The following is a 16,066-nucleotide window of genomic DNA, read 5'->3' on the forward strand; positions in this document are numbered from 1 at the left end:
TCGCAGGTTCAGTGAGACTTCAACTTACATTAGACAGGAAACAGTTGGCTTCTTCATGAAGAATAAATACATTTTGGGCTTTGAAATCTTATTTTCACAATGAAGTTCACAATAAGAATGGTTGTTCTGTGGTTTTTCAGAGCGCAAGGTGTGAAGAACTCCATCTCCACGCAGAAAACTTATCCAGACGTGTCTGGGAACTGTTGATGCTTCTGCCAACGTGCCCTAATATGTTGCAGGCATTCCAGAATATTTCAGATGAGCAGGTAAAAAAAGAATGCTTGTTTTACATGTTTATAATACATGGATGTTTCAGTGTCTAGTGTTTTAGTTGAATTTTACCCACAGAGTAATGTTAAATAGTATGTTAAGTATGCTAAGACACAAGTAAACCTAATAAACAAACCTAATAATTCTCGTGAAATTAAACTAGAGATGTCAGTTTAGTTCCCAAAGTTTATTTTTATGATTTCTTTTAAAAAAAAAGATTTGATAAATGAAAAGAATAGTCAGTACTAATTGTCAACAATCCTTTGGTTTGAATTGAAACAGCGGTGTCTTCATTTGCATCCTTGCTGTAACATTATGGCTGCTGTGATATAATCTTTTGTACTCTCTTCTGTAAGTTCAAAACATGGGTGCTTACCTCGTCGTGTTTTTTTTCCCTATAGATGAAAATTTTGCCTCTTTTGAAGCTGTTGAAATTACATATTAAGAGTTTTTAGATATTACGGTTCTTTATAGACACATGCATCAAAATTTTGGTGGAAGTTATAATTTCAAGTATAACGTTTGGCTTTCTCTACTTCAAAATTGTGTGTACCTTAACTTATAGCAGTGTTGGAGGTTTACTCAAATTTCATTGCTGAATTCACATTATTCAAATTGTTAATCATGTATAGAAATGTACTTGAAATTGCCTAATTCAAACAATACATGAAATCAAAAAACAAATAATTTGTCCATGTCACTTTAAAAATCCTCTCCTTGCATTTTTTTTTTGCTGGATCAGCATTACGTATAATTGTGTTATTTGTTTTTTGTATTTTTTATCTTCTAAGGGTAATGATGGCTTTAGCTGGAAGGATCTTCTGCGAATAAAAAGTGCCCATAAACTTTTGTATGCCCTGGAAATTATTGAAGCATTGGGAAAGCCCAACAGGAGAATAAGACGTGAATCTACGGTAGGAAAGTTTTTTGCACAGAATATATGTTTTTCTCTCTGAACCAATGTATATATTGAGGATTTATTTTATAGTATTTTAATTCTTAGACTGTTTTTACAATGAATTGTTTTTGTTTCTCTTTAGGGAAGCTATAGCGATCTTTACCCAGACTCAGATGATTCAAGTGAAGATCAAATAGAAAATAGTAAAAACACGTGGAGCTGCAAGGTTTGATTTTCCTACAGTGTTCTGTGATACCTAATAACAGTTTTTCAAAAAAGATTTAAAATAAAAACTCATTTAAAACATTGAAAAGTTTTTCTGTGTTATCAGGCTTGTAAATTTGCCACAGTTGTGTACAACTATTTCTTTTGTTTTTCATAATGGTGAACCAGCTAAATAGTTTATCAGATTTTTTTTTTGTTTAGTTTATTTATAAAACTTAGATTGGTATCTAACTGAACTTAGTGATATGTCTGTATTTGCTTTTTCTCACATTGGTTCCATAATATTTACAGTTTGTTGCTGCTGGAGGGCTCCAACAGTTAATAGAAATTTTCAATTCTGGAATCTTAGAGCCTAAAGAACAGGAATCATGGACTGTGGTAGGTGTTTATTCAGCCTTTTTCTCCAAAATAACATAGCTGTCATTTGTAAAGACTTCATTACTTTCAGCCTTTGTTATAGTTGCTTTTCTGTAGTAAGTGAAATAGATGAATTCTACAATTGAAACCACCAGAGCCTATGCAGTAGCATCTGTTTCTTCAATATTTTCTATTCCTGGAAGAATTTCTTTTATTTGAAAAACTATCTTCATAATTCTGCTTTTTTATATTATAAAACCACCCTTTGTATTTTTTGGTATATTTTTGGTTTAATTTTTTCTCTAGTCTTAAAAAATCCTAATTTGTAGAAGATAAAATTGTAGATCATGGGAACATCTTGGAGAAGAACAACAGTCTGGGTTCCATCTTTAGGAATGATTGCAACTGTGTTGGTAGTACTGTTGCATATCACACTTTTTGTAAAACAGTCAAAATTTGCCAAACAGGAAGGGGGTACTTCTTTTTTTCTGTTTGTTTAAGGGAAGGTCATTGTTTGGAAACTTTTATTATAGTCTATTTTAAAAGCAGTAATCTGTTCATTATCTTTCCTTCTGAAGAGGCCAAGTAATACCATTTCCCCTTGGTGGCATTGTGGCTATGGTGTTAAAGACATTTTTCAATAATGAACATTATTATTAATCATTCTTATATAATGTCTTTTTCATCATTATTCCATGTCTGAGCTAAATTCATATCATAATGAAAACTTTTTTTTTATTAAGAGTTAATTTTTCTCTTCTATTTTTAATTCTCTGACATTTGATTAAAAAAAACCTGAAATATCTCAAGCTCTAAGTCATGCATACATAAAAAGAAGTAAATAAACAAGCATATACATGTATGTATAAAACTGATGACAGTTACTGAAATGCTAAAAAGAAGGCAGGGATAGTTTTAATAAAAAGTTTAATAGTTTTTAACTGATTCTGATGTATTGGTTCTAAAATTATTTCAGTATTAAAACCAAGTGACTTTTCTCTCTGTTCAGTATATGAACAAACATTTGTATGATTGATTTTGTGGGTCTGTCCAGAAAGTATGCACAGCACTGCAAAAATAGTAAGATTCTGCAACGAAGTGCCTCAGTGGAGAGTCCTGCTTTACATGTGTCTAGGTGCTACGTAGCCGACCTGCTTGGTGTTTGCTCTGACACGTGCTCTGTTTGTGTTGGGTTTCCTCTCCTCATGCACCTTCTGTGGTGGAGCTGAGCAGCTGCTGTGTTTGGCCACAGCCACGCAGCTGAAAGCCATGAAAATTGATCACAAGAGTTACTAAATAAATCACAGGTTTTCATCTAACACGAGAGGTTACAATACAAAATGGTGTTTTAAATTAGTATGTCTTGTCTCTGCGTGGTTAAATATATGCCACTTGAAAGCACTTCTGAATACCATACTTTATACCCTCCTATAGCTGAACACGGTGCAGGAAAGGCTCTGAACTGTAAAGCTTAACTCCTGTACTATTTCTTTGTGTTATTTAATGCACTGAATAATAAAGTATCTTGAATGCACCTGTTAATAGGACTAGATCTGAAAACGTTTTCATTATAAGAAGTAAGGTTTTTTTAGTGCCCTTCCTATTCTGGTGAGGTTTTGCCCAGTTAGTTATAGCTGTTTATCCTTTATACCTCACTTAAGCTTTTCATTTCAAATTCCATAGTAGGCATAGAATTATTTGTAAAATAAATCCCTGGAATAATAAAATTTCCTTTTCTTTGTGTTCACAGTGGCAGCTAGACTGTCTGGCTTGCTTGCTGAAGCTGATATGCCAGTTTGCAGTTGATCCTTCCGATCTGGATTTAGCTTACCATGATGTCTTTGCCTGGTCTGGTGTGGCGGAGAGTCACAGGAAGAGAACGTGGCCAGGCAAATCAAGGAAGACTGCAAGTGACCATGTGAAGGGCCTTCACATACCTCGTTTAACAGAGGTAAGAGATCCACAGTGTGTCTGTTTTGTGAATTTGAGAAAAATGGCCCTTTTGTTACGTGAAGCTGTTGTTTTGGTAATAAAATAACGTAGTGAAAAAGCTACTAATATTAATCTATATCATACGTGTTATTCTCCTTTAAAAAGTATTTAGTCGCTTTAAACCTGGCAGTTTTAAAAGCTGTAACCAAAAAGCTTTTTAGTGGTTGATGAGCACATGAACTGGGAGTTTCACAATTCTAGTGCTTTGTTTCTATTTCTTTGATTTTGCTTTCCAAATTAATTACTCTTGTTTTTATGGTAACCAATCATATGGGCTGTTCCCATCCTCACTAAATCCTTTTCAGATTCCTTTAGTAAACACTAAAATAACCTATGCTGCTGAGGATATCTGAGTGAGCGTATGGTAAACTCACCTAAACATGTAAACCTTCCTACCTGATTCCTGCATGCTAATCTAGTACAGACCAGGCCTGATGTTTAGTTGTGAGTATTTTGGCATCAGAAATACATACATTCACTGCACATCAATTGCTCTTGGGCACAGGACCAGCTGTGATTGCCAGAAAGTGTAGATCTGAACTGTGAGCTGGAGCCAAATTTCCCATTTGTCATTGTTATACACGGAAAAGATCTTAACTATTCTATGTGTATTAATTTTTTTTTTTGACAAAACAGATCTCCAAATTGCCCAAGTTGCTATGATACAGGGAAATTATCAAATATACTAAAGTTTTTAACATTGGCTGTGTGTAAATGCTGCTACCAGTTTCTGTAACTGGTTTTAAATTTTCAATTGTCATTGATGGAATATTTTTGATTGCAGTGGATTCGCTGTCTAAATATTTTAAAAGACTTTCTTCAGACGCTGATCTGAAAATTCTGTGTAGCCTGTCAGAGGTTCTCTAAAGATGAATAATTTAAGTGAATGTATAGTCAATAAAAAAATGTGTTGATCACAGAGATGAACAAAATTTACATGTCCAACCTCATCCTCAACTCTGTCTCCTCAGGCCTAAGATTTTTAAAAAGGAAACAAATAGTCTATACTTTTTTTAGAAATACTGTCTTTTTACTAAAAGGATTGAATAAATGGTTGATTTTTCTATTCAATTAAATTGTCTGTCTTAGAGAAATAGAATGACATTTTAACATCTAGACTTACTCAGTGAAACACAAGATTTTAGATCCGCTTTGATAAAACCCACTAAGTTTTAACTGTGGAGATGCTATCACTTCTCTTTTGCTCTTCCTCCCTCTACACAGGTGGGTTTATTTTAGATTCACAGAGTGTGTATAATTTAAAAACAGATCAAAAAGCTTGTTGTTATATTAACTGTTTTTTTTTTCTTTTGACTTCAATTTTTAAAGGTGTTTCTTGTACTTGTCCAGGGAACCAGTTTGATTCAGCGACTTATGTCAGTTGCTTATACATATGACAACTTGGCACCTAGGTACAATATCTTTTTATTTTTGTAATAAAGCTAATCAAGTGTGCACATTTTCATCGCTGCTTTAAATAAAGTAAATAGCTCTTTCAGCTCTAGTCCCCATTAACACCCATATCAGAAATTTAAGTCTATAGGCATTAGATTTGCTTTTCTTAGTCACCTCTTCTGGTAGTTAGCTTACCCTTAGAGGAGGAGTGAGAGAGAGGAGAATGGTGACAACTCTCAGTGGTCATCAGTGGTAGAAAAATCAATGAACTAAATGAATTTGTTTTGGTTTGGTTTTTTAAAAGTGTAGAGTAATTAGGCATCCTGTAATTCCTTGTTGTTTAACCAGTTGTTCTCCAGGGTGTAAGACATGGAGCAATAAAATATATGTAGTATGCTCTCCTAAATTTTCGTACCAAAACGATTTCTTTGTTCTCTCTGTAGCAATTAACATTCTCAATTTTAAAGCAATATAAAGGAGAAATTAAAAGAAATTCACTTTTAAGCTGCTTATTCATCTGCCAGTTCTGATTTATTTTTCCCATTCTAATAACATTAGCTTATTACTGCTGAAATTACCCGTACAGTTTTAGTGAGTGTGCATGCACTGAAGACGAAACTTTACCTTCAGAAATGGGTTATTAGAGATTTTTGTCCTGAGAAAAGCAATTCTGTGTAAGACTGCGTCGTCACTGAGTTGGACTGATGATGAGGAGGTCAGGTTTTTTCCTACATTTGGTGTTGTAGAATTACTTGATTCCAAGAAACAGATAGTATGTCTTACCCTATTTTTAAAAGATTGTTAAGGACATTCAGAGCATTTCCAGTCAAGTCTGCAAGCGTGCCTAACTTTAACCTCTAGTTGAGTTGCAGGAATAATTTTAGATTTATACAGTATGTTTTGGTTTCAGAATCTTTTATTGCAATTTATAGAAATGTAAGTAAATACAAACATTTAAAATTTGTCTAAAGTTTGCAAATGTTTGTTCAAAGTGTGGTTCTCTGAAGAATACTAGCTTTCTTCTGTATAGGTCAGTTCATAGTTCTGTTTTACATCTTTTCTTTTTTGGATAAAATAAAGGGTTGTTGGTGTTTTTTCTTGACTTTTTATCTTGTAGTCAGTAAAGCTTTAAGATTAAAATGTCAGTATTCTTAGTGAGTACTTCAGAGTAACTGTGTTGTTACTTGTGTGTACTTGTATTTCTAAGTGATAATCTGTTCAAATTAAAGTTCAAAATAAAGTTCAAATGGCTTTATCTTCTCATTCAGGGTGTTGAAAGCTCAGTCTGATCACAGATCGAGACATGAAGGTTAGTGCTGCAAAGTAGCCATGTGTTATGAACCAGTAGTAATGAAAACATATTGAAGATAACAAATTATGTGTTTGATTTCTTCCACCATTAGAATTTATAAATAAATTCTATATAGAGAATAAAAAAAATTGCTATGAAATTGTGTTACTTGGTAGTGTTAGGACTGTTAGAGTCTAGGTGGGAATACACAGAGACACTTTCCTTCTCTGGCAATTATTTTATATGAATTAAAATTTTGTACTCTAGCTATGCCTTCATCTCCAGAAGAGCTGGTTTTGGTAGGAAAAATAGTCACCTTTATTCTGGTTTACAGAAATCATTCTTGGCCCAGAATTCCTTGGACGTCCCTCATCTATCCCTCTTGTGGAGGTTTCTTACAAAAGGTCTAAATGACCTGTGTCGGATTAAGTCTGTATCAAAGTATTTGTCAAAAGTACAACGCAGGCAAGCATAAAATATAGGTGTGCCCTCAAAGGTGTATACCTTGCTATGAGTTTTTCCACATTCATTTTTCCACTTCATGTGAACGTTCATGTCTATGAACTCAAATTCTCAGTAAATGCTATGTATCACCTACTAAAGTCTTACTTTTGGCTGTTAAGAAGAAAGGGACAGATACACTAGTTAGTCCAGGGAAATGTTCGTGTTAAGACATGATGCAAGCCATTAGCAAAGTACCAGCTCACTGCTTAAGAAGTAGAGATGCAGGAAAGGATTGTGCCCCCGATAGGTAAAAGTTAGAGTAATCTAATTTAATTGTCATCAGTAGCACAGTGGTCAGTATAAGCATATTGTTAAAATTCTGAGTTTAGATATGTGCCAGTAAGGATTAATTCTTGTACATTGCCATGATTGAAATAGATGTCATACGTGCTCGAACCCTGCAACTCTTCAACATAAAAAGCCTCTTCTGTTAGTTACAGTGTGATTTACTCTTGTGTCCTTTTCTTTTAGTTACCCATTATTCAATGTGGCTCTTGGTGAGCTGGGCTCACTGCTGTTCCTTGGTGAAATCCAGTCTGGCAGACAGTGATCATTTGCAAGACTGGCTAAAGAAACTTACCCTTCTTATTCCAGAGGTGCGTTAAAGGAGAGGTGATTGCATTACTAATTAGAGCATAACATGGAACAAGATTAACTTTGGTTTCAAGCTACTATTAAATTCAAAACACGTCGTTTCCTGCTAAAAGTAGGCAGGATCTGGCTCAGTTACTTGCAATTCTGTGTAAGAAGTAATCATTTGTAGTTAAAATACTGTGTAAGATGGCACATTTGTGGTTGATTGCAAACGAGTTTATAAACTCTCATCTTTGTTCTTGGCTTCTGTTTGAAGGTAATTTTTTCATTGTAATTTTTTGAAATTTCTGGATGATGCCCTCTAACGTGGATTAGGCTAAATATATTTCTCTCATTATTTTTTTTTCCAGCTATATTTTTTAGCACAAACTAAAGTGAATGAGAGTTGATATAAAAATGTTTGCTTAGCTTTAAGTAATTTCTTCTGATATAAGAAAAGCTTGAAAATTGCATAAAGATATTTGTAGAAGATTTTGTATTTACTAGTGGTTGCTTAAAGGTGCAATATGGACATGATGTGATAGTTGTTATCTGTTGCTTTATTACTCGACTGCAGAAAAAGCTTACATACTGTCTCCATTTAACTGGAAAAAAAAAAGATTGCAGGCTTCCAAAGCTGGATTAGAGATAGTCTGTGGATATTTGTCTTAAGAAAAGAATAAAAGAAAGAAGAAAATCATTCTTCTAGTGAGATTAAACAAATTAACCATATAGTTAGGAATGAGTAAGTGTAGGTTCCAGCTTCACAAGGATTTCCCAAATTTGCCCAGATGAGATATTTTCTATTTTACTAACTGGCTGTAATCTTTACTGTAGAAAATATGTAACTCAAGAGACAAGGGGCACAGACAAATCAGTTTTTTTGTTAGAACGGTACCTTTTGCATTTTTCTGCAAGTAATTTAAATGTACGTTATTTGTAATACATGTTTTTAGAAAGACATGTTCTACCTTGATAACCTAATAGGTGTTATGAGAGGAACTTTAATTAGGTACGTGTGAAAGAAAAGTCAACAAAAGAAAAAAAATATTCTAAATAATGTGTATAATAATTTAATTCTTTTATTTTTCATGGAGACGGCTGTTCGCCATGAGTCGTGCAATGGTTTATACAAGTTATCTCTCTCTGGTCTGGATGGGGGAGACTCAATTAATCGATCCTTTCTGCTGCTGGCTGCATCAACGTTATTAAAATTTCTCCCTGATGCTCAAGCTCTGAAACCAATCCGGGTAAGAATTTAAGACATTACAAGACTTTATCAGAAATCCATTTAAACTTACTTTTGTTAATATAAAAAGAAAAAATGATAGTGCATATTATCATTATGTCTGACATACTGTTTCTGTTTCTGATACACTGAAATATTAAGACTTTTGGGTTAGATGCTTCCAGAAACTCACAAAAGTAGTTAAAACTCTGACACTAGAGTAATTTAGAGCTCGCCTGTGCTTGGAGAAATGCAGAATAGCATTTACAAAGTGCTCTGGAATTTTAATGTCCACGTAACACATTTTTAGGGAAGAACAGTTGTGTTTTCAGTATATGCCTCAGTTTCCTTTTAAATCTAGGTAAGTTCATACATAAATCAGTCCGTTGTTTTACGTGTACATAGGTACTCTCTGTAGTAGCCAAATGTTGTTGTTCCCAGTCGATTGCTGCTGTTTTTCTGCTGGAGTATTACTGTCCTCACAGCTCTAGTAAACAGAAGACATTCTGTGAGTGCTGTCAAACTACTTCAGGAGGAGTTCTCACTGTTAACATGTGCAGATTAATAGAGGTGGTTTGAACTAACGTGGATGATTTTGCTTAAAGTCAATTAGAAATTTTAGATTTATCAGTGCTTATCAGGGGAGACTCTGCTGTCTTCACCTGATGTAGCTAGATCTGAAGGAGAGCACTTGTATGGCAGCGAAGTGCAAATCTGGATTTTGGGTCTGCCAGGCAGTTATTCTTGTGACCTTGTGTGGCATTTGATTTCAGGTGAGAGTGGTTCATTCAGTTTAAGTCTGCTTTTGTTTTAAACTCTGTTGATATATTAAAAAAAATATAATTTAATACAATCTACAGAAGATTTTTCATTTTTTGACTCATTTTCAGAAGAGTTTAAAATTAGAGTTGTACTAACTAATAATTAATTCAGCCAAAGTTTCTCATGTTATGTCTAGTCTAATATTGAAAATGTTGCAATTTGCAGTGGTTAGGATGGAGCCAGTAGTATTTTAAATTTTTTTAAGTGTCTAGCAGATCATCCTGACAATCTTTCAAGAAAATTAATAAATATTTCAGAAGAAAAATACAACACACACTGTTTCCGATGTAAAATACATTGTTCTTATATTTGACTTGTCTTAAATAGGGGCTTGTAGAAAGCAATATTCTTCTAACAGTTACGGGGTTGATACCTTTTTTTAAGACAGTTATTTTGTCTGATGTACTTCAGAACAAAAGCAATTTCTTTTCACAGATAGAGGATTATGAAGAAGAAACAGTGCTGCGACCAGGTTGTAAGGAGTACTTTTGGCTGCTGTGCAAACTGATTGATAACATACATGTCAAAGATGCAAGTCAGGTAGGTTTTGCTTCGCATTCATGTGAATGTTTTGCGTTTTAAATTGGGATATTCAGGCTACTTTTACTTCAGTGTGAGACATTTTTACTTAAGATACGGTAAGCTGCTGTGAACAGCTCTTGGATCTTTACCATCTCCCAGTTTTCCCTGCTCTCTGTGTATTTAGTAGCTCTTGGCCAAAGAAAGCTTCAAATACTGAACCTGTAGAGTCAAGAAGGGGGAATGGGTATAATGCACAAGCAGGGTGAACTTAGGTGAAGGTAACAGACATTGGGAATACTGTAATTATCTGAGAGATTCACTGTCGATAATTTCAGTGTGGTCTAAGGAGGAGGTAATCAGGTATTTGACTGAAGCTGAAAGAGGAAAAAATTTCAGTTAACAGCCACTTAGCACAGGCTAGAAAACTCACAACTTTTGAAATATCTCTAAAGGGTTACCTTTTGGGCACTCTGCAACTGCTTGTGCTGGCTGGTAGCCCTGCATAAATCTCTCTAGTTCACTCTGTGTTGTGGCAGAAGTGTGGGTAGGGAGGAAGATAAAGCCTTAATCCTAATTTCTGCAGAATGGAAAAGTCATGTCTTCTCCTGATTCTGGATGTCCTCAGTAGAGGCAAAAATTTTCCTCCTCGCCTGCCCCCATTCCTCTGTCCAGTTCCCTTCCATTTCTGTTTTATTTATTGAACCTTTTAGCTAGGCTGCAGTTCTGCCTACTTCATCTGCATGTTGCTCAAGCAAGAAATGCCAATAGGGCTTTTCAGCCTCCTAATGACAGACTGTGTGTTCTTGTGAGAAATAACAATTAAACACCTCTCTTTAAAACAGTACTATTCAATTTTTTTTGGTATGGTAGAGATAGTATGTTTGTGGGATCTGGAATTGAAAGAATAAATGTTACTTAATTCAAACTGTACAGCACTGATTTTAAAAGACATTTTCATCACATTTATTAAAATGTTATTGCAAGCATGTTTGAAAGATGTGGTTTAATTGTCCCTGGTTTTCTGTGTGCAGTAACAGAATTTCATCCAAAAGCATAACTGTACTTGCAGACTAGGCTTGTAAGTTGTAGTTCATGAAGTACATAATTATTTTCCATTCATATTCCATTTTCTTTATTTTTAATCAGACCACGCTGCTTGATTTAGATGCACTAGCAAGACATCTTGCTGACTGCATTCGGAGGTAAGGTTTGGTTTACTAACAGTAATTTCTTTTAAGTTGCATTATATTTATTGTTAGTGGGACAGACTTTTAACATTTCTTTTGTATATATGTGTATATATAGCAGAGAAATCCTTGACCATCAAGATGGTAATATAGAAGATGATGGACTTACAGGACTACTTCGTCTTGCAACAAGTGTTATTAAGCACAAACCACCCTTTAAATTTTCTCGTGAAGGCCAGGTAAGAAAAGGACACCAAAAGACCGTGAAAAGATCAAAGTAACGTCATCTCTTTTTACTGTCCTTTCTTAATTTCACCTTTTTTTCTGCTATTTTGATGCAGTGCTTGATATATGAGAGCATGTCATATTTCTAGCCATAGGATGATGGATGAAAACACATAAATCATTCCTTTATTAAAAAGGAGCACATGCAGTCCCTTCCCTTTCTAAGTATATTTAATTTCAGGTTAGAGTTACTACATCCTAGAAATGTTGTTTATTTTCATATATTATCTTCAAATGTTTTTAGTATTGATCAGCATTAAAAATGATCAACAACAGCTGCTTTTTGACCATATTCTGGGACGGTTGTGATCTAAAAGTACCTTTTAAACTCTACATGTACACAGTGGCAAACACCTGTTACAAGAATATTACATTCTACCTGTGCTTGTAAGATGAGAGAGTGCCTAGGCAGAGGAAGCTGCTAAAAAAGATCTGCTTTGTCTAAAACAAAATGATACTAAAATTTGTGGTGTAAAAGCTGGCCTAAACTGACATGTTTTTCTATAGACTGGACTGAGCTTATGATTGGACTTCCAGTGAGGTTTCACCAGGAAAATAGTCCCCTGTATCCAATTTTGTAGCATATATCCTGGCATATATCCCGTCTGTTACTCTATCTGTTCTCATAATATGGCCCTGAAGGTAATTTTACTGTCCAAAAGTTTTAATAGCGCCCACATTGTGCACAGTGTAGCATAGAGTTACATTGCTGACAGCATTTAAAAGGCTACTACTATGAAATTCTCCTGGAGTAAGTGTATTTTAAGTATGGAGAGCTTGCAGATTACATTAGAGCAAGAATTCGATTTCACAGAGTATAGTGTGGAGAACGATGTAGAAATTAAAATAGAAGAGGTACGCAGAGATCAGATTTATGTAGCTTGAATATATGAAAAGTATTAGAAGAAAACAAAGTGGAAGCTTAAGTAGAGAGGAGTGATACTATTTAGAATCCTAAAGTACGTAGCGTGTATGTAGTATGTCACAGGGAGGCCAGAAATTTGATTAGAAAAATGGGTGAATGTGACCAGAGCAGTATCCACAACAAATTTCTCAAAAAGAGTTTGGCTTTGCTGAGAAACAGGGACTTAGTACGTTTTCTGAGACAAAGTCATGATCTACTATTAATTTTTTTTAATTCTATGTACAATTAAGAACACTTGTTAACTGCACTTTAAAAAGTGCATTAGTGAAGAGTTTTATATTGCGTTCAATGCAGTAGAACAGGATTGTGAAACCACATGCTTTCCTCTGAGCAAAGGTTGGTGAAAAAACATCCAGGAAAATACACTGGCAAATACTGAAGATGGTTTAGATTCACCCAAAGAATTCTGATGCCCCACTGTGCCTTTTCTTCCCTACAGATTCCTTCTCTTACTAAGTAAACAAAATTATTGTTCAGTAAATATTGTCAAACTTTAAAGGTCACATTTTGTGACAACAGTGGATACTTGTTCTCCCTTCTTTGATGCCTTTTATAGATAATCACTGTCTACCTTATTCTACACTAAGTTGACAAAAATACATTTTTAACATATACTAGCTATCACATCTTAACTAGAAAGGTTAAGGCCACTTTGATGGTAAAGAGATATATTTTTAACAAGATTGGGGTTTTGCATTTAGCCTCTGAGCCAAATCATCTATAGAATTCTTTTGTCTTCCCTGATCCAACATGTCAGAATTCAATCAGCACAAATGCAAGATTGAGAGTGTTACTCAGAAAAAGACAGATCTGGATTTCTGAAGTTACTGCTTTCCTAGTCTGGGGCACCTTAAGGTGGCTGTTAAAACACCTGTTTGAAAAGGGCTGCGGCACAGCATTAGGCTGCAGCTGAAAGCAGAGTCTAAAACTTCACTCAGTAGATGCACCTGGTCTGCTGATGAGTTGTGATCATCTACACCTGGCATCTGGTCAGGTGTGAAAAGGAAAGGGACTGCTTCCCCTCAAGCACTCCTGATATGGACTAACTTCCAAGAAACCAGGTATCTGTTTTTAATTTTATGCATTTTCTTTCTCCAAAGTGTGGAGAAATCTGAAAGAACTGTTAACTATTGGCCAGGAGAAGACCTCTAGATGTTATTCAGCTATAAACATAAGACCCTGGTTATAAGATTTTATATTAAGACCATAGGAATTCCTGTGCACACCAGAACAAGGCTTTTAACGGTGATTTTGCTGTGTACTCTGCAGAAGGCCATTTTTTGAAATACTTGGAATTTAGTTAGATTTTACAGCAGAGTCTGGCTTAAAAAGCTTCTTAACTGAATATACCTGAATGGGGAAATTCAGGAAGAATGTTTTTGTAATTGCAGTCTAGAAATTGTAGAATTGAAGTCTAGTAGCTGGATTGGTAGCCTGTGCTCTGCAGATGGAGGAAGAATTCTGTCCCTAAGAAAAATTCAAGAAGATATCTCTGGGGAAAAAAAGTAAAACTCTACAGTAGAGGCAGAGGATTTATTATCTGATTATGTAGACAACTAAAATGATACACTACTAATATGATTTAGTGATTAAATACAGATTGCAGACAGTGTACAGAATCAGTGAAGTGTAGCCTGTGGATCTTGTCATCAGCCCTAGTCATAAAGCATGCACATGAATTTCTGGTTGTTTGAGGAAATTTGTAGAAGTACTGCTTTATAAATTCTGCTCAATTTCTTCTCTCAGGGTCTTTCATTATACCACTTAAATGACTCATTAGTAGCGTTCGCTTTGTAGCTGAAAGGTGTAGGAAAGCCTTTTCACCATTCTGCACTTTGAAGGTGCTGTGGTTGTGGAGGAGTATGACCACCTGTTCTTACAGATCTCTAGATATATTTTTGTTGTCCTTTTAATATTTTGCTTTTGGTTTAATTTTATTGAAATAATTGGCTACGTACAAGGAAGGCACTGAAGTTTAGACAGATCCATCTCAGTTTTTTAGGGTATTAATCTGGGACAGTAAAAATAAGTAACAGCTTGTAATATGTATTTGTCATCCAAAGGCAACCTGACTTGGTACAGCTATGCTTTGTGCCTTTTATAGTTCAGTTAGTATTCCAAAGAAGAAACAATATAAAAATAAACTTACAGCGCACATGGTACATCATTTAGTGTGTGTTTTATGGTTAATTAGTGATTCATAAAACTGAAACTAGTAGAGTGATTAAGGTTATGTGCTGTCTGTCACTAGGAGAAGCTGGTCTTAAAGTTACTAAAAATCCATGTGTGTGGTTTGTCAAATTAAATTATCAATCATGAATCAAACATAATTAGTCGTTCTTCTTCATTGGACGTGTTTCTCTTTAGGCTATAATGTGGTTACAGTGCACTTTGTGTAGTATGAAGAAAATTTTTGAAATTTGTAGTTGAGAACTTGTATACAAGTCAGAAAGTTCTCTAAGTGATAGAGGTATAGGAATTTCTAGAAGATTGTTAATGCATGACTGTTGTCTTTTAAGAATGTATTCATACTGCTAAACCTGCTGATTGAACTGTTTCACAGGAGTTTCTGAGAGACATCTTCAATCTTCTGTTCTTGCTGCCAAGTTTGAAAGATAGACAACAGCCAAAATGCAAGTCACATTCTTCACGGGCTGCTGCTTATGACTTGTTGGTAGAAATGGTAAAGGGGTCTGTGGAAAACTACAGGCTGCTCCACAACTGGGTTATGGCACAACATATGCAGTGTAAGAACCTTTATTCATCTACAGCTTTTGAGTGTTTTGTGGAAAACTAGTAGTTTTGCATTTTCTGTTCGTTTTGGTTTTGTTTTGAATTTTCAGATTGATAAAGTTCAGTAAAGAAAATGGGAGTGTAACGTGGGCTCCCATTCTGAAGACCGCGTGTCATGATGAGGATGGCTAGCCACCGTTGTGAGCAGTACTGCAATCATGGAGTTTCCATTTCCTCTTGAAATACATCACAAGTGTCTACATTTAATGACTTTCTAAAAATAATCTGTTAAGAAAGCATAGGTAGAAATGGGGAAATGCAAAGGTCACGTGGAGTATTTTTAGAATTAAACTGAATAGTCCTGCTTTCCAAAAGCAGTAATGAAGTAAGGCACTAACACTGCTCTTAAAATTCCACTCCGTAGCTCTACCACTTATTCACCCTCATGGTGGTGTCACAGAGCAGGTGTAGGCATCTTTTGCTCATCTAGCAAACGAATGGGTTAAATTGCAAGTATAATTTTCAGATCATCTGCTCTTAAATATGGGTTATTTAATGTATGTCGTCCTGTTAAATGACACTGACACATAGATAACATTTTTAGAGTGGATTTTACGTGTTACGTTGGATTTTAATTTCTATTTTCCCTTTCTAACATGAAGAAACGTGGTATGTTTATATGTAAACCAAAGTATATAAACCACACTGAGGTACCTGAGATGTTCTGGTTATTGACAACACTGTCGTGTTGTCAGAGTCTCCAGTATGTTTGCAGTTGACTTCAGTCTGCACCCAGATGTCTGCATACAGCACGACACAGTTTTGTTATGCCTCTTGGCTTTCATGCTTCCTGTGCTTT

The 16,066-nt window shown here is 35.0% G+C and overlaps 1 protein-coding gene across 1 annotated transcript in view; it reads left to right on the top strand.

The window, feature by feature from the left end:
* USP34 (ubiquitin specific peptidase 34) overlaps positions 1-16,066 on the top strand; it is a 139,590-nt gene that overhangs the window by 79,918 nt on the left and 43,606 nt on the right. Inside the window, exons 30-42 of the mRNA XM_086631894.1 lie at positions 141-266; positions 1,062-1,184; positions 1,311-1,394; positions 1,685-1,771; positions 3,501-3,701; positions 5,072-5,154; positions 6,406-6,446; positions 7,404-7,528; positions 8,603-8,755; positions 9,991-10,095; positions 11,224-11,279; positions 11,383-11,503; positions 15,038-15,221. Coding sequence (XP_086488020.1) covers positions 141-266; positions 1,062-1,184; positions 1,311-1,394; positions 1,685-1,771; positions 3,501-3,701; positions 5,072-5,154; positions 6,406-6,446; positions 7,404-7,528; positions 8,603-8,755; positions 9,991-10,095; positions 11,224-11,279; positions 11,383-11,503; positions 15,038-15,221 — 1,489 coding nt within the window. The remainder of the gene's footprint in view (positions 1-140; positions 267-1,061; positions 1,185-1,310; positions 1,395-1,684; positions 1,772-3,500; positions 3,702-5,071; positions 5,155-6,405; positions 6,447-7,403; positions 7,529-8,602; positions 8,756-9,990; positions 10,096-11,223; positions 11,280-11,382; positions 11,504-15,037; positions 15,222-16,066) is intronic.

This window comes from Tauraco erythrolophus, chromosome 2 (genome assembly GCF_009769465.1).
Source record: "Tauraco erythrolophus isolate bTauEry1 chromosome 2, bTauEry1.pri, whole genome shotgun sequence".
In the NCBI taxonomy this organism is placed as follows: Eukaryota; Metazoa; Chordata; class Aves; order Musophagiformes; family Musophagidae; genus Tauraco; species Tauraco erythrolophus.